The 24,779-nt window shown below is 41.6% G+C and overlaps 1 protein-coding gene across 4 annotated transcripts; it reads left to right on the top strand.

Moving 5' to 3' along the window:
• Window positions 1-906: 906 nt before the first annotated feature.
• Window positions 907-24,779, top strand: amacr (alpha-methylacyl-CoA racemase). Of its 4 annotated transcripts, none has more exons than XM_075455348.1 (7): window positions 908-1,057; window positions 1,279-1,411; window positions 1,921-2,177; window positions 2,660-2,803; window positions 7,142-7,302; window positions 22,904-23,090; window positions 23,405-24,779. In XM_075455348.1, the coding sequence occupies exons 3-7, from the start codon at window positions 1,931-1,933 to the stop codon at window positions 23,812-23,814; spliced, it is 1,149 nt and encodes a 382-aa protein (XP_075311463.1). In that variant the 5' UTR covers window positions 908-1,057; window positions 1,279-1,411; window positions 1,921-1,930; the 3' UTR covers window positions 23,815-24,779. The 4 variants fall into 4 exon arrangements, with proteins under 4 accessions (XP_075311466.1, XP_075311463.1, XP_075311465.1 ...); XM_075455350.1 differs by having other exon boundaries at window positions 908-1,103; XM_075455351.1 differs by lacking the exon at window positions 1,279-1,411 and having other exon boundaries at window positions 907-1,057.

Raw genomic sequence — 24,779 nt, 5'->3', positions numbered from 1 at the left:
TTTTAAGATTTAATACAACACAGGTCGAAATTCCTTTTGAGTGCCCGCTGCTTGTTACCAAGTGATCAAAGTTGATTGAAATGAGTTGCTCAACAACATTAAACAACATTATGCAGCTACAACGAACATGGTAGCTATAAAGCCAACAAAAGCATCAAATTTTATCTGAGAGTCTTGAGAGATTGCTTTTTTATTATTGTTTTATTATTATTCATTATTTGTTTCCTGGATGAAAAATGTAATGTACATTTCTAGAGGTGAAATTTCCAGCTAAAAATAAAGGTGATTTAACTCCTTTAATGTCAGTTTCAGCTTTGTACCGACTCCTTTTTTGATGAATGCACAGTACTGGTGTGCAGAAGAGATGTGGGGAGAGCCCAGAATTATGCAAAAGTTTGGTTTGGAGCTGAGTCTGGTTGAAGAAGAAAATATATGACAGTTATGGAATAATGCTAAATGATAGAGAAGGCTTCAGTGATCATCAACATGAACAAACGCGTAAGAGGCAAAACAAACTGACTGTAAGGTGCATTATACGACACCATAAACCTTTAAGTTACATTTGACGTAATATCTATCTATCTATCTATCTATCTATCTATCTATCTATCTATCTATCTATCTATCTATCTATCTATCTATCTATCTATCTATCTATCTATCTATCTATCGTTTGCAAACTTCATTTCCCAGAAATCTTGAAGACCACGTGACAGTCACCAGGAAATCGAATTCGTTTTTCGGTTCACCGGCGTACACCGAAAGTTGTCTGTTACTGCTTTTCATGCTTTAATCACGTGTGTGTACTCAAACAAATGTTGTTTTCCTGTTTCCTGACAAAAATAAACATTTCACACCCCCACTTTATTCTATATTAACTGGACCTTGGAGTTTTAATGACTAGAATAGATATATTAATATGAGGGTGGTTATTGTGTAGCTACCTTGTGATCCGCCGCCGTGTGGGGTAAACACTTCGAACAGCTCGTTTCTGTCAACCAGAAGCTCAGGCGGGTTACACACAGGTTCTGCGAAGGTTGTCTTTCCCTCAGCTAAGGTAACCACAGTAAGCTACTGTTAGGGGCATATACACTTGAAAAGAGGTGTGTATTGTTCGTGCTGCAGCCACTCGATAGTTTGTCGCTTATAAGTGCACATGAAGGTGGCTGGTTTTTGTCACAATCTGTCAAATGATTTGCCTATGGAGGGTTGAGTTATCCACATGTTAACATTAAAGTTGTTTCAGACAAGTAACACACACGTGCATTGTGTTTGCAGGACTTATTATATTTGTGTTGTAGTAAGCTTTACGCGACTTCTCCATGAAGTGTGTGTAACATTGAACCTCGAATCAACAAACGTACTTTGTCCCAGTTTGAAGTCCAAAGTTCAGAGATCTTTGATACAGCAGGTTAGTCTCTTCTATTCTTTAGCTTCTTTAAATGCTCATTATTTAGATTGAGGCAAGATTTTGATTTAGGCTGCAGTCATTAACTGGGAATAATCAGTTTTTTTTAAATCATCAAGGTTTTCTGTAGCCTATAGAATTGATTGCTGATAGTCGTTTGTGCATCCTATGGTTTGTAGAAAAACAAATAGCTGATCATTAATTCGGCATGCATGTAAAAGTAAGCACAAACCGGGTTCATTTAGTAGTTTACTGTATTGTTGGCGATAATGTTTAAACCTACAATATATCTGCTGAATTTAGCACATTTGACGTCTGTAGCTTGTTTAAAAAAAGCAACGCAATGCTACTAAAAATACTTGGTGCATCACTCGCATGTAATTGGGTGAATTGTAAACCTGCCAGTGATGTGATCAAGTCTAAAAAAGTGTTAAAATCTTTAATTGCTACTAAAATAACATTACACCTGTGTACTATACTGAGAGCTTTCCCTTTTTCACTTGACCCGACAGTCCTTTAATCATGGCACTGGCTGGGGTAAGAGTTCTTGAGTTGGCAGGTCTGGCTCCTGCACCCTTCTGTGGCATGATCCTCTCAGACTTTGGAGCCAAGGTGATCCGCGTGGACCGCACCATGGCACCCACGTCTTTGGACACACTAGGGCGGGGGAAGCGGTCTGTGGCCATCAACCTGAAGACCTCAGAGGGCATAGCCTTGCTCAGGAGGCTCTGCGTTCAGTCTGACGTGGTCCTGGAGCCTTATCGTAAAGGTCAGACCTACACTACAAGGGGGTCTTTAAAGGGCAATTTAGTACAGGATGGTCAAAGTCAGTGTTTCCAGAAGCAAAGTCGCTAGTGGAAGGTACTAATTGCCTCCCTCAGAACTGTATTTGAGTACATCAGTGGAGTAGATGTGTGTGGGATCACAGTTCTTTCCAGTACTTGTAACTGTGTTAATGTTAGAATATATCGGATATTGTAAACAAACTCATTGTGATTAGATAAGAGCAGTTTAGATTCACTTTTTGATTGATATTAACCTCATCGTTAGTTATAAATCTTGAATTAACCTTTGATGAGCTTGAAGCTAAGTTTGTAGTTTTTACATACACTAATAAGCTATGCCAGACTTCAAAAAGATTCCAGGGTCAAAAGTGCTTTATCAAATCTCCTGTCAACGGATCTTAAACCTGCGACATAAGCAGGCCCCCGACTGAAGTGTTTCTGATTACTGACCCTACTTACTGTTCAGGTGTGATGGAAAAACTGGGCCTCGGTCCACACGAGCTGTTAACGGAAAATCCTTGTCTGATCTATGCTCGTTTGACGGGCTACGGCCAGAGTGGGTCGTACGCCACTGCAGCTGGGCATGATATCAACTTCCTGGCCATGTCAGGTACTGTAATAATACCTCAGATAAGTGTACACCTTGCACTGAAAATTGAAGGAAATTTCATCAAGAATTTATAATGATGATAGGAGACAATTCACTGATGTTGTGAGGGGCAGGTAGACTGATTCCTTTCTGTCCCTCCTCTGACTCTCATGTATTCATGTCAGAATGAAAAAACAACATGGATTCTACAAGAGAAGTTAAAGTCTACTTCTCAATGTGGTCAAATAACTATAAAATATTTGCTAGTCATCAGCTATACTGCTAATAAATGTTTCTAACTAATCAAGGTCGCTCTGCATAGACATCTCCTTCCTGTTTACACCTACTTCCATGCATGAAGAAACATGTGATGTGCAATAAAAATATGTGCCTTTGTAACATCAGTGAAACGACGTGCCTCGTCTCTACAACGGGGACAGTGGAGAACTGAATTTCTTTGGTGGTTCAAGCTCGATGGTGATTTTGAATGTGAAATTTACCTCTGGTACAAATTTTTCGGAATATCCCAAGAACACATTAGTGCATTCCAACTACATTTAGTTTTGTTGGGGCGGCTGCAGCTCAGGAGGAAGAGCAGTCGTCTGCCAATTGGAAGGTTGGCAGTCCGATTCCCGGCTTCCCCAGACCACTTGTCAAAGTATGAAGCGCCCTTGGGCAAGACGATGAACCCCACCTTGCCTCTGATGTGTCCATCAGCATGTGAATAAGTGTGATGGGAGGAAAATGCATCGCTGAGCCTGTTACACTGTACAGACTACCATGAGTGTGGCTTGTTGTGTTAAAGTACTTTGTCTGGTAAACTAGACTAGAAAAGCTCTATATGAGTACAATCCCTTTACCTTGAAAAATAGTTGAGCAAATCTTAAACAAATTAGTGGCCTCGAGAAGTGTGAAAAGAAAGCCCATACTTAATGTAGAACCGAAGGTCAATGGAAGATGAACAATGGGAAAATAATTGCTTGTGACTCAGACAGGACCCCAAACACACAAAATGTGATGTAATGCATGTTTACACTCCACTTTATTATTTGCACTTTACTAAACCTAATTTATGGGTTTGAAGGATACTGGATATCAGCCATCAAAACTGCTATACAAAGTGAGTTGGGTGCTTTTAAAAGTAATTGAAAAGTTTTCCGTTATTGGGTTCAAAGACATGACTGTCAGAAGGGGTGGTGAGGTAGGACGCGGGTGTAGACTTTGAGGATGAAAGCAAACTGGGATTTTATTCACAAAAAAAGGTAAACAAAAAGCGCGGCTGAGCCGGATAACAAAGAAACTTAAACTGTGGAATCAAAAAAAAACATTAACAAGACTAGGAGTTGGGTGCTTTTAAAAGTAATTGAAAAGTTTCCATTATTGGGTTCAAAGATGTGGCTTCCAATAGAAATCAAGTCACAAGTTCTACTTCCTCAAGCAGCACTGATAAAGTGCAACCCTGATTATTTAAAAGAAAAAAAGTTGGGGCGTGGCGTAAAATGTCAATGAAAACAGCATATTTCATAAGGGACTGCAGGTGTGAAATAGCTTAAAACTAACTGGTGCAATGCTTCAAATTGAAGCATTTCTGTTTGATGTTGCACATGGGACTTTTTTAAAATTCTATGAATAAATAAAATAAAATCTAATGTTCTATACACAATAGAATCAAGTATCTATTTATCAATATATCGCTACTTTTTCATGAAATATATTAGCTCATCTTAAATTTGATGGCAGCAACGTATCTCGGAAAAGTTGGGACAGGGTCATGTTTACCACTGTGCAGCATATTCTCTTTAGATTTGATTCGATTAGATCGACTTGACTCATCCCACAGTAGGGAAATTCAGTTGTTAAGGCAGCTCACAAGAAAGGAAAGTATAAAGTGCAAATGCATTTAACAACAGTATGGAAACATTTGGGAACTGAGGAGACCAGATGCTGGATCTTATGGGAGAGGAATGTCGTCTCATTCATGTCTGATATAGGATTCTAGCTGCTCAAAGGTCATGGACCTTCTATGTCGTATTTTGTGTTTCACGATTCACCAAATGGTGAACGGTCTGGACTGCAGGCGGGCCAGTCCAACACCTGAACTCTCTTAGTACAAAGCCATGCTGTCGTGTTAGATGCATTGTGTTGGTATTGTCAAGATAAAATATTCAAGGCTTTACCGGAAAAAAGTCATGATCTGAGAGCATGTATTGCTCGATAACCTGCATACACCTTCCAGTTATAATGCCACCTTTCCAGATGTGCATACTGCCAGTTCCATAGGCACTGATGCACCTCTGTGCCGTCAGAGATGCAGGTTTTTGAACTGAGCGCTGCAAATAAGCTGGGTGGGACCTCTCCTCTTTATTCCGGAAGACGCAGCGTCCGTGGTTTCGAAAAAAGGAATTCTACTAAGAAGTTTTGCACGCTAGACCTTACGTTAATGCGTGATAAAATATGTATCGGCGTTAAATAATTAACCAGCCCTAATAATATTATGTAACGTAGATGATGGAATATTCAAAGTCTTCAACAATTTTATGTGGAGGAGCATTATTCTGAAATCGCTCCACATTTTGTAGATGCACTCTTTATTTCTGAGGGAGTCTACGTCTTGAAACAAGCTCTTTTTAGAAAAAATTTATACCCAATGCTAATACTGACCTGTTGGCAATTAGCCTAATCAGTTGCAACATGTTCCTCCTGCTGTTTCTTACTTTTCCAGCCTTTTGTTGCCTCCGTCTCAACCTTTTCGTGATGGGTTGCTTCTTTCCGATTCAAGATGAGCTCGTACTTTTCATGAAATGAAAACTAAAAATCTCACTTTCGATATGTAGTTTTTAGAAGAAAATGTTGCTTTATGAGATTTGTAAGTCGCTAAATTTGGTTTAATTGCCATTCTATTCCAGTACAGAGAAAGGTCCAGAGCAGGAAATCAGAAAGATGATCAGGGAAAATAATTGTTTGTAACTCACAGACGTGCCTACGGACGTAAAAATGGGTCCAAGTCATGTGTACACTCCACTTTGTAATGTGCACTAAGCTTAAACTAAAGTATGTCATATAAAAGCTAGGCTGGCTGTAAATCTAAAACTGAAGATGATCACATTTAGTCCTTTTGAGAGCATCTCAAAGAGCTTTTGATTGTACTCCATAGACATTGGTTCTGTTTAACAGGCAGAGGTGTTTCTGTTTATTAGCTCTGCCTCATCCATATTTAAGGGTTTTGAATGATAATCGTGATACCTTCCATAGACACCACTTATGGTCTCTGTTATTGGTTTCAATTATGCGACCTTCAGTGGAGATGAAATGACAAGTTGTACTCCTACAGCTCTCATGAAGTGCAGAATTATGGCCTTTCCAGTATCTTCTGTACCGCTGTGTTCAACACTGCTCTGGTGCATTTTTTTCCATTTAAAAAAAACAACCAAAAAAACCCCCAACATCTTTTGCAAACGTAAGCCCATTATTAATCCAGCCAGTAATAGTTAGTGACAAATTGTCAGAGTTGCCAAGTTGATCTTTAAGAGGACTGAAACAGCTTGTACCATTTTCACTTCAGTGGAAGGTAAGTAGGCCTTGAGAATGACAGGCGCTGTGCTTGTTAGTCTGCCCAGTCTGTTCTGTAGCTCACAAAGTGAACCTCACCATGTCCAAAATGGCATTAAAGGGGTAAGACATCAGTGCGAGTCGGGCTAAGTGCCGTTTTTAAAACGTCAGCGCAATCTTTCCAAAAGTTTTCTTGTCTAAAGTAATTTATTCCAGCACACTTTGAAGTGTGAGGCCAGACGTGGCGAGTGAGATCCAGTTCTGATCAATCAAGGAAATACTTTGTTGCTGAACTCGACCGTTTGGTATCCATTATGTCTGAGAAATACCAGAGCAAAACCTATATGTAAACGAATTAAGTTCGCACTTGAGCAAATAGTGAACACTCTTTTTTTTCCTTTATTCTTTTTCTTTTTTTTTCAGGAAGTTTTACACGGTGTAAAACAAAAGAAGTCAGTGGAGACAGCTCCCACAGTGTGTGTGTGTGTGTGTGTGTGTGTGTGTGTGTGTGTGTTTGTCTCTTTAATTGGCACCCCAATCAGCAGGAAAAGATAAAAAAGATACTTCTGGCAATCTTTCTGTAGCCAGACAGGCCTCATCCCCTTCAAGATCCTTTGTAATATCTGTGAGATAACGGTGTGGCAAAAGGAGAAAGGTTAAGTGTTGGCTTAACAGCATTAGCATTGAATTCGTCAAGAGTAAACCCTCAAAGGAGTTGTGTTCTTCCGTGCTATCCTGTTAACTTTTCAAGTTTGACTGAAGGTTTTTTCCATTTTGTGTGAAAGTATTTTTCTTTCAATCGCACCGCAGGCCTTTTGTCCCGCCTGGGTCGCAGTGGAGAGAGGCCGTACGCTCCGCTGAATCTTTTAGCAGACTTTGCTGGTGGGGGTCTGACCTGTGCTCTGGGGATAGTCCTAGCGCTGCTGGAACGGACGAAGTCAGGAAAAGGACAGATCATTGATGCTAGCATGGTAAGATTGACTTCTGTCATTTTATAAGCAATAAAAAAAAAATTAAAAAAATGCACATTTGATGTTTTTTTTTTTTTCAATAACGTTACTAAACTGCAGGCACGGCTTCATTGGTAAACTGTCACACTGCCAGCATCCCTGCGGCAAACAACTGAGCTGCGTTAGTGTGGGTGTGTTGCTGCAGGTGCAGGTGATGAAATACAAAGCAGGTAATCCAGGCAGGAGACTCATCAGACACAGCAAAGCAATCCACGCCCCTTGGAGGCATTTTAGAGCTCAGAAAAGGCGGCGGAGCAAATTTTCTCTTTCGTCTCGGTGTTTGTGATGTCAACAGTTGGATCGGTTGATGGTCTAGAATGCGCCGCTGAGGGTGGCAGCACGTTGGAGTAGCTCTGTACCTCACATTGAGATTTTTTCTTTTTTCTAAATTTCATTCCTGTTTTTTTCTTGGAAGAAATTGCATTTTTTGGACAACTGTTCCTTCCTGCCTTGGATGCTGTGCAGCTGGATTGATTTTTCACAATACTTTTATATATTTTGCTCTTTTGTTATGATGCATAACCATAGCAACAGGGTGGTTTACAACAGGGAGCAGCTGATTAACATTGGAAAAGCAGAAATAATTCGACAACTGAAGCCAGAAATCCCACTGGAATTGAAAAGGAGGCATCGTGGATGCAGAGCAGGAGCAAAGAGGAGAGAAAGAAAGAAGAAGTTCAAACCATCTCTGCCATCCGTCATCATGGGCAATGTAAGATCGTTAGCTAACAAGTTGGATGAACTTCTAGCCTTGACAAGGACTCAGCAAGAATATCGGGAATGTAGCATAATGTGTTTTACTGAGACATGGCTGCAGGATCATATCCCCGACTCCAGCGTCTCTCTGCCAGGCTTCCTGACTGTACGAGCAGATCGAGATTTAAAGAGTAGCAGGAAAAGGAAAGGGGGTGGATTGGCAGTGCTTGTCAACAACAGATGGTGTCACCCAGGACATGTTTCTGTGAAGAGTCGTCTCTGCAGTCCTGACATTGAACTATTGGCAGTAAGTTTTCGTCCATATTATTTGCCAAGAGAGTTCACCAGTGTTGTTTTGGTGACTGTTTACATTCCACCCTCAGCTGTTGCCGACAATGCATGTGATGTCATCAGTTCCGTTGTTGCTAAGATACAGACACAACACCCCAATTCTTTTGTGGCAATATCTGGTGATTTTAATCATGCCTCACTCTCTGCTACACTGCCAACTTTTCAACAGTTTGTCAGCTGCTCTACCAGAGAAAACAAGACATTGGATTTGTTTTACACAAATGTCAAGGATTCATACATTTCCAAATCAAGACCTCCCCTGGGTAAATCAGATCACAACCTTGTTTTTCTCTGTTCAGCATATAAACCCCTTGTCCAGAGACTACCTGTCACAAAAAAGACTGTTAGAAAGTGGTCACATGAAGCTGAAGAAGCCTTACAGGGTTGTTTTGATGCAACCGATTGGATTTCTCTTTGTAAGCCACATGGAGAGGACATTAATGCCATGACTGAGTGTGTGACTGACTATATAAACTTCTGTGTGGACAACACCATCCCCACCAGAACAGTGAGATGCTTCCCTAATAACAAACCCTGGATCACCAGTGAGCTAAAGGAACTATTGAACAAGAAAAAAAGAGCCTTTAGGGAGCGAGACAGGGAGTTACTGAGGAGTATACAGAAGCAGCTCAAAGTCAAGATCAGAGAGAGCAAGGAGGTGTATAGAAAGAAGCTTGAGAGTAAACTGCAGAGGAACAATATCAGAGATGTGTGGTCAGGAATGAAGAAGATCACAGGCCTCAAGCAGAGGGAGGATCGGATGGATGGAAGTCTGGACAGAGCAAATGAGCTGAACACATTCTTCAACAGGTTCAGTTCAGGAACAAGCTCACCATCCTCCCCTCCTGTTCCCAGCCAAAGAGACATCCCACCCTCCTCTGACCCACAGCTTTCCTGTAACATCTCCACCTCCACCTCAGTCATGGATTCTTCTGCTTCCACTAGTTTGTCTTCAATAAATCAGGAGATGCTGCTGTCCCCTTTGCCTCCCCCTCCCACTTTTCTGTTTCTATAAGTCAGGTGAAGAGGCAGTTGGAGAGACTGAACCGGAACAAGGCTGCAGGTCCAGATGGTGGCAGCCCCCGAGTCCTGAAGGCCTGTGCAGAGCAGCTCTGTGGGATTCTGCAACACCTTTTCAACCTTAGCTTGACCCAAGAGAGGGTACCACTGTTGTGGAAGACATCCTGTCTGGTTCCGGTACCAAAGAAAACTCATCCTTCAGTCATCAATGACTACAGACCTGTTGCCCTGACATCCCACATCATGAAGGTCCTGGAGAGACTCCTGTTGACCCACCTGTGTAAGCAAACCAGAACATATCAGGACCCCCTGCAGTTTGCTTATCGCCATGGAGTTGGAGTTGAAGACGCTATCATACACCTGCTTCAACAAACCCACTGTCATCTGGACAAAGCAGGCAGCACTGTGAGGATCATGTTCTTTGATTTCTCCAGTGCATTTAACACAATTCAGCCTGATCTGCTTCGTCTGAAACTCCAGAAGACTCAGGTGGAGGCCTCAACAATCACCTGGATTAATGACTACCTGACAAACAGACCACAGTTTGTCAGACTGAAGAATTGTGTGTCTAACCAGGTGATCAGCAGCACAGGAGCACCACAGGGGACTGTACTCTCACCATTCCTTTTCACTCTGCACACTTCAGACTTCCAGTACAAGTCAGACTCCTGTCATCTACAGAAATATTCAGATGACTCTGCAGTTGTCGGGTGTATCAGAGATGGACAAGAAGTTGAGTACAGAGAGCTGGTGGACCGCTTTGTGACATGATGTGGTAACAATCATCTCATCTTGAATGTTAACAAAACAAAGGAGATGATTGTAGATTTCAGGAGAAACAGGGTCAGATCAAACCCTGTTTCCATCATGGGAGAAGAAGTGGAGGTGGTTGAAGAATATAAATACCTTGGTGTTCATCTGGACAACAGACTGGACTGGAGACACAACAGTGAAGCCATCTACAAGAAAGGACAGAGCAGACTGTACTTCTTGAGGAAGCTAAGGTCTTTCAAGGTTTGCAACAAGATGTTGCAGATATTCTACAAGTCTGTTGTTGAGAGCGTCATTTCCTCTTGCGTCATCTGTTGGGGCAGCAGCATCAGAACCAGGGACCTAAAAAGACTCAACAACCTGATAAGGAAGGCTGGTTCTATTCTGGGGACGACTGTGGAACCTCTGGAGACAATAATGCAAAGAAGGATTTTGCATAAAATCAAGAGAATTATGGACAACCCTGAACATCCTCTCCATGAGACTGTTATCGGAAAACAGAGTCTCTTCAGTCAAAGGCTTCTTCAGTTTGGATGCAAAACGGACTGCTACAGGAAATCTTTCCTGCCCACAGCCATCAGCATCTATAATAACTCCTTGATTTAATTGAGTTACATCAACATTTAATTTCCCTCTGGGATAAATAAAGTATTTTTGAATTTGAATTGAATTTGAACAAACCACGGACCAGAATATACTCTGCACTGCTGCGTGTCCACTGCCAGGTGACAGCTTCTCAGCACTGGGGCAAACTCTGCGTCAGCGTCGGAGGGATAAGTTGGATTGCTCATGGCAGAGCTACTTGAAAAGCACATCAAGGTCTCTGAATCCTGCTGCGTTTGTCCTCCACTGCTCGTTCAGTAGCTGAAAGGTTTCGAAGCAGAACACCTGCAATGACCTCGTTAAGGGTTAGGGGACACTTCTGTCTTTTATTTCAGTCAAGTTGAGAAACATTTTCTTTAATCTGTAGAGGGCAGTAGTTTAAAAAAAGGAAGTCACACATTTTAGTCTTTATTCTCTATGGACACTCATCAAGTTACACTGAGTGTCTCAGCTACTAAAAACTAATTGGTCAGAACGGCACACGTAGTCGACTGCTTTTTTTTTTTTTTAAGCGCGATGAGGATTCGCTTAGTAAACCATCACTAAAACTAATGGAAAAACAACGAAAGAAAACTTGTTTTGTTGTAGCTAAAAGCTCGTGTGACAGTAAATAACTGCTTTGGTTATTAATGTCAGTTTAATCGACTTTAGCTGGCTTGATTAGTCGACCTGAAAAATCACCTAAAATGCCCACCTATAGTGTCTTCAACTCCATGTTTGAGAATGTAAATGTCATATGTTGAAGAGTTAATTTGAAAGAAACGGATAGCAATCTTGGAAGCCATCTGATATTACACAAAAGATGGATTTATTGATTGCAGAAAAGATGGAGATGTCTGGAGGTTTTCACTTGCTTTCCTTTGCATTTGGGTGTCAGATATTGATAGTTACGAAAGCATTTGCAGTCCAAGATTTTACAACTGCTAAACATCCCAAAAGTAAAACAAAAAGCAGGGCTTATATTTGCCTGACAGCAGTAGTGAGAGGATTGTTGTTGTTGGAAAGCAGCGGTCTACAAGTAAATGAGAGCAGAGGCGGCTGGCCTATGATGAGTGCAGAAACATTACACAGTTGGAATACAAAGCACAGCTTTACAAAAGCAAGCGGTGCTTTGTATTACTGCGTTTCCAAATTGTGGCCGCAAAAATATGAAATCACACATTACTTTAGGGGGACTGGGACACGCTGGTGTTGTGGCTTGCTGTGCTATAAATGGATGTGAACGCTTTTGTCGATACAACGCACTCCTCACTCCAAAGTGAAAAATAAATAGCGGTTCAAAGCGAGGAGAGGCCCGCTGCTTACAAAGTGCAGGTTTTGGGTTTTTTTTCCCTAACAAACACCTTCCTCCAGCTGATTCGGTTTCTAGCAGTTCTTCTTCTGTAGACCCCTTCACAAATTAAAAGTCTCGTAAATTTTCAACTGGAGACAGGTCATTTTAGGACGAGGCTAAGTTTGTAAAGCCCGTCACGCTGCTTTCATGCAGTTTCCTTAATACAATCACACGAGGGGATGCAGCTGACGAGATTAAGCTCAGAGGTTTGTCAGCTGATGATCTAAATCGATGTCGATATGCGAGCGGCCCTGTCAGCGATATTTTCTCAGACTTCAGAAAGCTCATCCAGGCATAGGAGACATTATCCGTTTGTTTTCAGAGGCTGAGCAGTGCGATGTGTTAAACGATGGCGTACGCTGTGACGTGGGAAAGGAACGTGCTGTACGGGCTTATTATTTTCATTCTTTATTATTTCACTCTTCAGGCAAATGTGTGGCTCAGGCTGGTTTCCTGAATGACATCAGGTAGGCTAATATAGAGAGTGGTTGGTGTTTTCTTTAGAAATCAAACACATTGCTCACTGAGCTTCTAGCTTTTTTAACCTGTTGTTAATACAACATACCAGAAGACTGGCAAGGGAAGTGAGTTGCATCAAGGCATCAAAGGCAAACTGCACCATACGCAAGTTCAGTGGGAAGCTCTCTCACTGTTAACGGTGAAGTGAGAGAGTAAAGTATATGTGGTGCAATATTCAAAGCTTTATTAACTTATTAGGGACCGAGCAGTGAAACTGCAAGGACCCTATTGTATCTGTAAGGTTTATTATTATTCTTCCGCTTCTTATTCTTTGCAAAAGGTATGCGAAAACTCCGGAAATTTTGCGAGCGCCACCTGCCAGTCGACGACATGAAAGAATCTATACTTTATATTTTTGGGAGTCGCTCATTGACTCTGTAGCGCCCCCTACGATGCTTAAAAATGGTCCCCTTAATAGGATTAGTTTTGCGTAGGACAACGAAATTCGGTACACTTATTCATCATGCCCAGACGCACAAAAAAGTCTCAGGCCGCCAATGTGCCACGTCCACAGGAAGGCGGCCATTTTGGATGGAAAGTGCGTTTTCGTGCCATTTTTGGCCAATTCCACGTCTTGCATAAGATTGAACTTGTCCTACAGATTTCATGCTACCGACTTCAAACTTGGCCAAGTTACTCTTAAGACATGGGGGGATAAAATCCTACAATCCTACAAATTTAATGGTAACAGCTCCAAACTTGCTCAGATTACTCTTAAGACATGGGGGGAAGGAATCATGGAGACACTTTTTCAAACCTCAAAGGGCGTGGCCATGGCGACGCCTCAAATTTATGACTCGCCATAAAAAATTTAGTCGTTTATAACTCCCACATACATTATCCAATCTGTCCTAAACTTCATACGGTGATTGCTGGACCCAGCCTGAACGCGCACATATAAAATAGTGATATCCACCTACAGCGCCACCTGCTGGTGATCGGAAACGTCTTTTTTTTCCCACACCTCACATTTTATCAAACTCCTCCTACAGATTTAATGCTACAAGCTTCAGTCTTGGCCAAGTTACTCTTAAGACATGGAGGAAAAGAATCATGGAGAAACTTTTTCAAACTCTGAACGGTGTGGGCGTGGCCAAGCGTTGAAAATCGTGTGATGGCGTTTGTGATTTGAAAGCCTTATCATCATCGCAAAGTCATGAAACTTGCCCCACACGTCCACCCTCACCACCTCGTACGTATGTAAAGGGTATCGTGTGGGCGGAGATAAATGGCTCAGTGGCGCCCCCTAGAAATTTTCTAAAACCCCTCCGCATTGGGGTTATTACGTGCTCGTACGTACGCAGAGGGTATCGTGCGTGTGGGCAGAGCTGCGCGACTACGGAGTCCAGCGCATGCCACAACGTGCGCACATCCAACGTACGCACACCTCGGTCCCGCTCACAGCTGCTTGCAGCTTTCTAGTTTTATTTTTTATTACTCGTACTTTTTAATCCTTGCGCCGCTAAGCTTCTTCTTTGGGTTCTTTTTTCCTTTTTTGTGTGTATTTTAAACTACAAAAGATCCAAATCCTAAAACATTCAAGGTATTCTTCACCCATAACTTTATGGCATTTGAAGGTCCTGACACCTTCGTCGTTAACCTTTCACGTTAGCAGACATTTTGACTCGGGTGTTTTGCAGTTACTCACTGTTGACATTTATTTGTGATTTACAGAGTGAGTGGATGCCTTTTTGAGGTCTGGAAGCAGACGGCAGAAACTTTTGACAATTAAACACATTACAGTTCTCAAGGCAGTAAACATTTGTGCCACAGTAATAAATTTAGTTACAGTCATGAAAGAAACACTGGGGAGCGCAAAGGATCTGCGTAGGCCCCCTGTAGTCCCTGTCACGGACTGGTGTATTATCCAAAGTGGCTCTATCTGTAAACTCACCTAAAGCTCTGGGCTCTGAATATTCATACGGATGCAGAGATTTGCTCCTGAGACCTTAAAGTTAAACTCGCTGATCATTTTATTTTGGCACACCTGAAAAAACAGCTCTGCTGCTGTTACAATGTGCTTGTTTTACCGTTATGCAAATGCATGAATTATACTGTGTATTTATTCTCACAGTTCACTAAGTGGTGGCAGAACTTTTTATTTCGAGTCGTGATATTAGAAACCCCGCTAATGGAGCCCAGTTGATCAGCTGTGTTGGATTAGATTGTACGGACGGTCTCTGTGTATGTGTGATGCGCTGTTTCTTTTCAGCTTTGCTTCAAGTTGTATGTATGCTTTTCCATCTTCCTTTGCTATTATGATCTGTCTGATAAAAAAACAGGGTTCAAATAATCTTTTTAAGTCTTACCTTAGAGTTACAGTCCCACTGCACTCCTCTCAACCACTCAGTCCACTCTAACCCTGTCTTCCATTAGATGTGTCTCTTTTGAGATCAGTCCTATAGCTTTGAGCTGCCGTGCAAACATACATTTGGACACAAATTACACTCGAAAAAAGGCAATCTCCTCTTTACCTTAAGGAAATTTCCATCAGAACCAGATACTGGAAGGCTGCCATCTGCCTTGAATGGCAAAAGGATAAAACAGAGACCCCAACAAACCCATCAGAAAGGTTTATGACAACAAAAATAAATATGGATTCACAGAGAGTAAAAGCTCAAGAGATCAGGGGGAAGAAAAGTGCATCTTGAGAGGTCCCGCATCACTAAAGGATGGGCCAGGATCACCTGAGCCTGCCCTATCTTTATCAAAAGCCTCTTTCATGTATCAGTTGCACCTTACAGGTGAAAGGAAGACATCCTTATTAACCTGCCGCTGTTCCTCTTTGTAATTCACACATGCTAAACAGAGATGACTCAGTCTTGCATCGCTGTTGCATGGCTGATTGATCTTTTTTTGGCTTGGTGTATAAGGCCTCTAAACAGCAAAGCAAAGGACGTCCGACATCCCACTTCTGAGTTCCTGTAAATACAGCCCGATGTGAGCTTGTGGGTGTAGATAAAGATGTAGCTCACTAGATTAGATATGTTTAGACAGGGGTACCCAAACAGAATGACAGGGTCGTGTTGGTAGTTACTTCTGATGCCCGAATGGATGCTCTCAAACACAGAAAAAAATGCATACTATGATTGACAGAGTACAACAAACATTCAGTAACTTTTGATTTAATCCAAAATTCGAATCTAAAACTAAAATGCTCCAGGTTAGAGGGCAGATGAAAATACAGCTGGAAAGGAATTGGGGTACAACATGAATTGGGATAGCTGTTAGGTTTGTAAAACATAACCAAACAGAAAGTGGTACAGAGCCATATAGCTTTAAGTTTTGCACACCTTAGGCTGACCTTAACTGTTTGAAAAATAGCTTCACAGAGCTTCACTTTGTTGAAGCACAGTGTCCTGTTTTTGTGCTTGTAAATTCACTCGAAGGCTGAAAAAACTTCATCTGATTATTAACCTGTGAACTAACTGCACACCCCTGCAAATATTACGAATGCCATGGCTTTACTGTCGGCTGCATTGCCCAGATAATCTGTAATGCCAAAGAAAATAGTGGGGGAAAAACCTCAAACATCACGAAAGATTGCAAGGCATCAAACATATTCATAGCTTTTCAGTGGAGACGGATCTTCGGTGTTGGGTTGCAGAAACACCTGGCGCTGCCTCGTTTGGTAATACAACGGTGTGTTATTATGATGGACCGGCCGCGCAAAATCACAGTGCACACACCGTCTACCTCAGACCTGACAACTTTGACACATGAGGGTTGAACATTTTTCTTCCAACATCCAATTCTTCAAAATGTCTAACATCACCAGCGTGGTCATTTCATTCATATTACTTTCCATTCAGCTATCCACTTTTTCACCACTTATTCCTTTGATGGGTGTTTGGGCCGGGGCCAGTACTCTCTAAACTGGCAGCCCACATTCTATCCTCCAGGCTCTGGAACAGCATCTCATCCCAGATTAATCCGGTCACAGCAATGCTAATTTCGAAATCAGATAAACTTTAAAGACCCTTTCTTTTTCTCTTGATTGTAGTTCATCCTCAGGCAGTTAATTTTTTATATAGTTTTATTGTGTTTCATCCAATGATCTTGCTTTTGTCACATCTATTTCAATTCAGTCACTTTACATTCCAATCACTGCCTTTCATGCAAACATTAATTCATTTCTTTTTTCCCTATGCTGTTCCCAATGCTTATTCAGAATCAGAATCAGAAAAGGTTTTATTGCCAAGTAATTTTTACATCACGAGGAATTTGGCTTGGTCTGTTTGGTGCCATTAAAAACAAAAAATATAATTATAATAAAATAAAGTAATAAATGTTAAAAATGTAAAAAGATATCTACAGAGTATTTGTAAGCTGAGGGCAGAAGAGTGCGTTAATGTAATGTGCCCATCCTGTTTTATGATTTGGTGTCTTCCTGTCATGTGTTTCTTATTTTATGCATTCATGTATATATATTGTGTATAATTTGAAGAATTTCCTCATGCTGTGCTATGCAGATAAGTGTGGCAGGGCTTGACTGAACGTTCATCGAGTGATCTGATGATCGGCAAGGACATTTAAGTATAGTTAAACTGAGAAAATAAACTGCTTGGCAGGGGAAAAAAATAACCACCTGGATTTTACTGAGCATATGATCGGGGATTGCTTCAACTGGTTAGGTCAGCTGACTACTTGAATATACTAAATGCCCAGATTTTCCCATCAATATCTTTTTTTTCCTCAAGTTTCCTTTTTTCCCTGATGGCATGCATATATCCCATGACCAAAATACCAGGATTCATGGGGCTCAAATTGTGAGCAAATGGTTCACAGAGCATGAGACATCATTTTTACAAATGGGCTGGCCACCGCAGAGTCTAGAAAAGAACACCAATGGGGATTTTTGTGTTTAAGGTCTGGCACGGTCTGGCTGAGGCTTGGTAAATTGAGTTCAGATCAAGATGGGAGTCTTTCGTCATTATTTTCGTTTCAATGACAAAAAAAAAAACGAATAAATGATGCAGACTCTGATTACATGTACCATTAACATGCATCTTACATTTTCCCATCACGAAAGGCTGGCTTAAATATGTCATTCGATAGCTGGTGTTAAAGCTCATTTTCAGTGACTGCTCTTCATCTGATGTCACTTCCCTGCTGTTTATAGAAAAAAGCACGGAGCCTTTTTCACGCACTGTCGGGTCTGATGGGCAACAAACATGACATTACTAATCCATCCTTCCATTTTCTGTACCCAGACGTAGATTCTGACATGTTTCACATCTGCCATACACACTAGTAGCTGCACTTTGACAGGCACTCTAATAAGCCATGTTTTAAATAGAAGTGATATAAGAGTAACAGAAGCACATTAAATGAAATGACTGATTTGTGATGCAGAACTTCTAGGGTCTCCCTAGTTTCATCAGATGAACAGATATTATTTGAGATGTCTCTTTCTCCCCATCGCTCGTTTTAGACAAATTAACTTGTCGTACGACAACGAGTGATCATCAGCCCTTGTAATGTTACGGTCACCCAACAGCTTCGCACACTGTGCTCAAACATGTAAACACTCATGGTGAAAATGACACAGGACTGTTTTCCCCTCTACAAGTCACAATCCTGAATCTGTAATTAGTGTCGGTTGCTTTAGCGTTAACATGTAACTTCTGCTTGTTGTGCTGAGATTTTAATTTGAGTCAAGAGTTCTTGTTCGTATGATGCACTCGTGTGTTCGTGTGTGTGTGTGTGTGTTTGTGTGTGTGATCTGATCCTGATATAAAGCATCCTCAATGCAAAATGGGATGAAATTTTGAAGCTCTTTTATCTGAAAAAAATCCGTTTGGCCTGATCAGCTCCCTTATTGCCCACCAATCAAATATTTTGAAATTAATATCAGCAGGTAACTATTGATAACAATCTGAGTACATTTAGATATTGAACTTTATTACAGCAGGTGCTATTTGTTATGCGAGGATATTTATATATTGGTATGCCGTTCTTACCAGTGTGTGCTCTCGCTCTCTGTCACGCCCATGGACTTATTTTCCTTTTTGAAGTCCGCATCCGTGTCCTTCCCTAAACCCCAACCTGACACTCTCCCTCTGAGTGTTTTTATCAAAGCAGCTCTGTTCTGTGTTGTTGCTGCCAGCCTGGCGGTGTGAGTCCTTAATGTGCAGTAGTTTCCAGCTTTTTGGCCTAAAAGCCTCCCCCAGAGAGAAGGATGAGACAGTGCTATGGTTTACATAATAAAAAGGGATCTGAAGAGAGAGCAGAAGCAGAACAAGCGGTGACGCATTTTATAGAATATAATAGAATGCCTTTTATTGTCACTATACAAGTATAATGAGATTAAAAGCATCTCCTTTCTCAGTGCAGACATGAGCATATAAAAAATATAAAATATAACAATCTTAGACATAAAAGAATAAAATATAGTACAAAAGGGGTGGTGGGGGGTAGGTGCACAGAGATATTACTATATGTATATATATATATATATATATATATATATATGCATTCAAGTGTGGGTTATTGCACATAACAGAATATTGCACAGTAATAAAGTATTGCACAGGGTGAAGGAGAGGCCTGAGGGGGGGGTCACTATGTAGAGTCAGTTCCTGACAATGTTTTTTCCTCTGCTGAGGCAACGGGAAGTGTAGATGTCCGTCAGGGAGGGGAGAGGGCAGCCAATGATTTTCTGAGCTGCCTTGACTACCCTCTGAAGCCTCTCCCTCTCTGCCATGGTGCAGCTGCCGTACCATACTGTAATGCAGTATGTTAGCAGGCTCTGGATGGATGAGCGTTGGAAGGTCAGCAACAGGTTGGAGTCTAGGTTGTGCTTCCTGAGGACTCTCAGGAAGTGAAGCCGCTGCTGAGCCTTCTTGATGACCGCTTTGGTGTTTTCTGCCCAGGAGAGGTCGGCGGAGATAAGGACGCCGAGGAACCAAAAAGAGTGGACCCTCTCCACTCGCTCGCCGTTGATGTAGAGGGGGGCAGGGTCGGTGCTGTGCTTCCTGAAGTCAACAATGATCTCCATGGTTTTCTTGGTGTTCAGAGCCAGGTTGTTCTCTGAACACCAGTCTGTCAACTTTAGGACCTCCTCTCTATAGGCTGCCTCGTCTCCCTCTGAGATGAGTCTGACCACTGTGGTGTCGTCAGCGAACTTGACGATGAGGTTGTTCTTGTGGGCCGGGCTACAGTCATGGGTGTAGAGACAGTATAGGAGGGGGCTCAGCACACAGCCCTGTGGGGAGCCGGTGCTCAGGGTGCGAGTGGAGGAGAGGTGGGGACCAAGTCTCACTGTCTGGGGCCGGTTGGTCAGGAAGTCCTTTATCCAGGCACATGTGAGAGGCGGGAGGCCGAGGGTGGTTAGTTTAGTGATGAGAGTGTCCGGGATTATTGTATTGAAAGCTGAGCTGTAGTCCACAAAGGGCCCTTGTGGGGGTTGGGGCAGGGCTGGAGCAGATGAGTGCTGCTGTGATGTTTCAAAGCGAGCAAAGAAGCAGTTTAGCTCCTCTGCCAGCGGCACACTCAGGTCTCCTGTTGACACCTCACAGCCTTTGTAGTTTGTGATGCCATGTATGCCCTTCCACACCTCGTGTATTGTTGCTGGACAGGTGGGACTCTACTACTCTTGACACAGGGTGTGTTAAGGGCTGTAGATATAATCTTTTCCTAATTAAAAAAAAATACGCCTGTCGGGTATTGAGACACAGTTAACATTCAGAGCTCCAGACTTACTTTTTCCAGCAGCACTGCTGTCCCTATATGGAAAAATGTAGAATGATTGCTTAAATCTACTTTCCCACAATTTATAGAAATGACCACACTTCTGTTTTATGGCCAAGGAACAAATTCTCAGAAAGACGTTTGGCTTTATGAGGGTGGGGGAAAAAAAAATCGGCAGGGTAAGAAAAGCATAGGGTTTCATTTTATTATTATTATTTTTTAACATGAATGCCTTAAATTGATTACTTTGAAATGAAACTGCAATTGGCCTTTCTATTGCTTCAGTTGTTAGGTGATAACCAAATAATTGAGCAGTTATAGATATTGTTCTTTGGAGTTGCTTGTAGGCTTGTTTGGCTAACTGGTTGACTAATCGGTGTTGCGAATGACCTGCAGTCAGAGTCAACTGAAGCCTTTGTTTTCAAACGATAAATGTGACCCATGTTCATGGGAATGGAATGGCAGCGCTTTCCAACGTGGATAAAGGTGCCAACATTGATTGATCATTTGATTCCTGCCTTGAAAATGCAGTTGGCAGTCGCACTACATTTCAATCGGTGTACCCTGTCGACATCGGGCTGTTAGAGGGAAAACTAAGCTTTTCCCAATATCTTTAACCTAGAAACAATTCAAATGTTTTTTTCTTTTGGGAGCATAGGTCCTTTCTTCAGGTACACGGCACATCTGCACAGTTTTGACCCAACCCAACACTCATATGGGCTCACTGACACAAGACGCTAACACACACACACACACACGCCAATTCTTGTTCTTTCTGGCTGTTTCATCAGGTTTAAAAAATAAGAGAAATACTGGAGAGTATTTGAAATCTCTCTGTTGAGCCCAGTTGTAAAATTTAGTACTACTACTACTACGAAAAGGTCACTGATCGAGCTCTGACCTGAGTTGTAATCAATATTTCTAACAATAATAATGTTTCGAATTGATTGCCTCATTCTTCAGCTATTTTCTTGTCGTTTAGCTGTCCGACCCGCTGCTGTACTACAAAAGCAATGCTCGCCCCATGGTGATGTGAGTTTGTTTTAATAAAACCACTGCATAGTTCACTGCCAAAGTGTTCAGAAGGCAAACACAGTTGGTGAGTAGTTGGCAGGGTAGGTTTGGCATTCAGTGAGATTGCATTTCTCTCAGGAAATGGCTAAAAAAATAAATGTCTGGCTTCACATTCGGCAAAGAGTGACTGAAATAAGAAGCTGTGATGGTGTTACGTTCATCAAATTACTTCAAAATGTCACCATATTAGAGTGTTGGGCTTGCAACTTTTTTTTTTTTTTTTGCTTCAGGCATGTGGCGACAGTGTCAATTATATGGTTTAAATGTTTTCATGCGTGGACACTGACAAGACTATCCCATCTACAACACTCGTCTTTTGCTCACACAAATCTCAAAGTGTGGATTGAAAATATAGACTGTGAATCAAGGTGGGTGTACTGTAGCCAGCGGTATGCAACTGGGTTTAACTTAACAGAAGAAAAGGGGGGAGGGGGCAGTGAGAATCTTATGAGGCTTTTATGCCTGCTGCAACCTCGATAATTAACAGTGTTTTACCGGGTGGTCAGCTGTTAGGCGCAGCGTGAGGCATGCACGAGAAGTTCTTCATGCAAAGAGAATTTATTCAGTTTTTTTCGAAAACCCACACACGTACGCTGCCACTTTTGTCTTTGTTATTCAGAACTGCATTTTTCATGACCAGAAACCATCAAAAGAAGAATACCCGTTCAGTGTTATCCCAGCTTTCACACAGGCCCAATATTTCATGCATGAGCCTGGGTTTCGCTGCAGAATAATTGTCCATGAGTCGGCCAGTGACAGAACATCCTTCTTCTCGTCTGTGATTCGTCTTCCCACAAAGCAGCACTTGGACATAAAATTGCATTTTATTCAGAAGTTTCCACAATTGTTTACGTTTCAGCTCTCTCGAAATGGATTTGGATGGGTTTTTTTCTACTTCTTCTTTTTTAATGCATGCAATTCTTCACAACAACAAAGCCATAACTGTTTTCTGTTTGCCTTGTTTTTTTTGCCTATTGAATAGAAAAGAAGCCTTTTGGAATAGCGTGCACACCGAACACGTTTCATAAGAGGCTACACTGATTTCAATCCGTGGTAATATTGGTGACAAAAATCTTTGCTGCTCCAGAGGTTTTTATAGGACAATGTTTTTAAAGCTGACTGATTATATTCGAGCAGAGGAAGTTTATCAGATTCCTCGCAGTAAACACTTTGAATAGGCAGCCGACTGTTCATAAAACAAATGCCAACACATTGTGAGGTCTTTTTACAGACTTTGCTGAAAGAGTCATACTTGCATATTCATTTGCTCGTTTTTTTTATCATTACATTAGCATTTCGAGGTTGTTTACAGTTTTTGTGAATAGTGCATCTAAGAACCAATGATTTATTAAACTGACAAGAGAATAACAAATAGGTGCCAATGTTTTTGCTGAATAGTTTTGCATTATTTACACCAGTTAAATCTGTGTCTGTGATTATGCTGAAATAGAGACTGTCCTTGACTTATCTTCTACCTTTCTCCTCCTGTTTAACTGCACTTAGGTGGAGGGAGCGGCTTACACAGGCTCATTTGTGTGGAAATCTCGTAGTATTGGTATGTGGGACTGTGCTAGAGGAGAGAACTTGCTGGACAGCGGAGCGCCTTTCTACGATACCTACAGGACTATGGATGGAAAGTTCATGGCCGTGGGTGCTCTGGAACCGCAGTTCTACAAGCAGCTGCTTAAGGGTTTGTTTCAAAAGCAGATTTAGTCCTTCTCTATGTTAGGTTAACTGATTATTTGTACTGAGAGCAATAAAGCACCTCATTCTTCATGATAGAATATCATATATTCACAAAAAACTGTGCCAGACAAATGCATCGAAATGTGCGTCAGAAACGACTTTGAAATTTAAGAACAGCTCTTTAGATATTCACTGACTCAGGATGTTTATATTTCTGGGTTTTACGTCACTTCACTGTTAACACATGCTTGTTTCTTTCTTTCTTGTGTTTCATCATTTTTTTTTTGTTTATTTTCTTTCCTTTTTTTTTCTCCACAGGCTTAGAGTTGGACGCTGGAGAGTTGCCTCCCCAGATGAGCTTCAACGGCTGGCCAGAGCTGAGAAGGATCTTCACCGAGCGTTTTGCGTCAAAAACTCAGACGGAGTGGTCGAGGATTTTTGAGGGCACTGATGCCTGCGTGACACCTGTGTTGTCTTTTGACCAGGTGAGCTCACACCCTCATAACCAGGAAAGAGGCTCTTTCATGAAGGACTCCAGCGGGGAAGAGTGCCCCCGACCAGCCCCGCTTCTGTCCCGGACTCCTGCCGAGCCTTGCCTCACTTCCGACCTCGCGGTCGGAGAACACACAGCCGAGGTCCTGGAGGAGTACGGCTTTACTTCAGCGGAGATAGACAAGATGTTAGCAGCGGGGGTCGTAGAGTGTAAGGCTGTGAAGGCAAAGCTTTAAATGAAGACGAAAGTTGGAAGAGATGCATTGCTGTCAAGGATAAAGTAGACAAATGTGTTATCAGACTGGGGGGAAAAAAGGTGATTAACTATAATATTTGCTATTCCGATCTTTCAGGGTACATGGATGCATTTTGGGTTTGTCAGTTTATCATAGCTGCTTATTTCAACAGCTACGCTGCTTTCTTTAGTGCCTCTTGGTTTGAAAGAGTCTTTGAAAGCAAACTACTCTTTAAATCATTGTCCCGATGGGTGCTAAATTACACAGCTCAGGGTCAAAACATGCCAGAAAAGATTTCTGTACGCAGCCTGAAATATCACCAAGGAGCACCAATAGAAGTAAACAGACCTTTTTTTTTTTCTGGCTCTACCTTCAGTGTCTCTTATTTTGTCCTCTTTATTTCTAATGTTTACTAGAACCAACAGTCACAGCTCTGTTGCTTTTCATTGCTGCAAATGTAAGCTGAGTTTGGGATCACAGCAACAATGGGTTGTGAAGGTTGAGAAGAGGCTGTTTGTGATTTACTTTTCTTTGTATAGATCCAGTAAGCACCATCAGAACTGTAGCACACATTATCACTTCAGGTAGTTTTCTGAAGTTTGGAAGCAAACACTTTTAAATGTACTTAGATAAGGAATCGTTCAGATTAATTTAGTTAATCCATGTGTGTTTGTTCTCTGGGTCAGAAAAATGCTGGGAAGAAAAATATTAGAAATAAATTATTTTGATCCATTTCTACGTGCTTTTAAAAGGTCATGATGAACTCAGTTCATGTCTATCTTTGTATTAAAATATAACTGTCTGTGCCTTCAGACTCTCTCTGTAATCACTCATTATAAATCTCTGTATCGCCGACTGCTGTCATTGTTACCCCGGTCTTTGTTCATTTTGACTGACGATCATCGCTATGTAATGGCTTTTGTCACTATTAGCATTTATGAGCTGCAATAAATTTTCTAATTTGA

Source organism: Odontesthes bonariensis, chromosome 22, assembly GCF_027942865.1.
Source record: "Odontesthes bonariensis isolate fOdoBon6 chromosome 22, fOdoBon6.hap1, whole genome shotgun sequence".
NCBI lineage: Eukaryota > Metazoa > Chordata > Actinopteri > Atheriniformes > Atherinopsidae > Odontesthes > Odontesthes bonariensis.
This window is presented reverse-complemented; position numbering and strand designations above follow the sequence as displayed.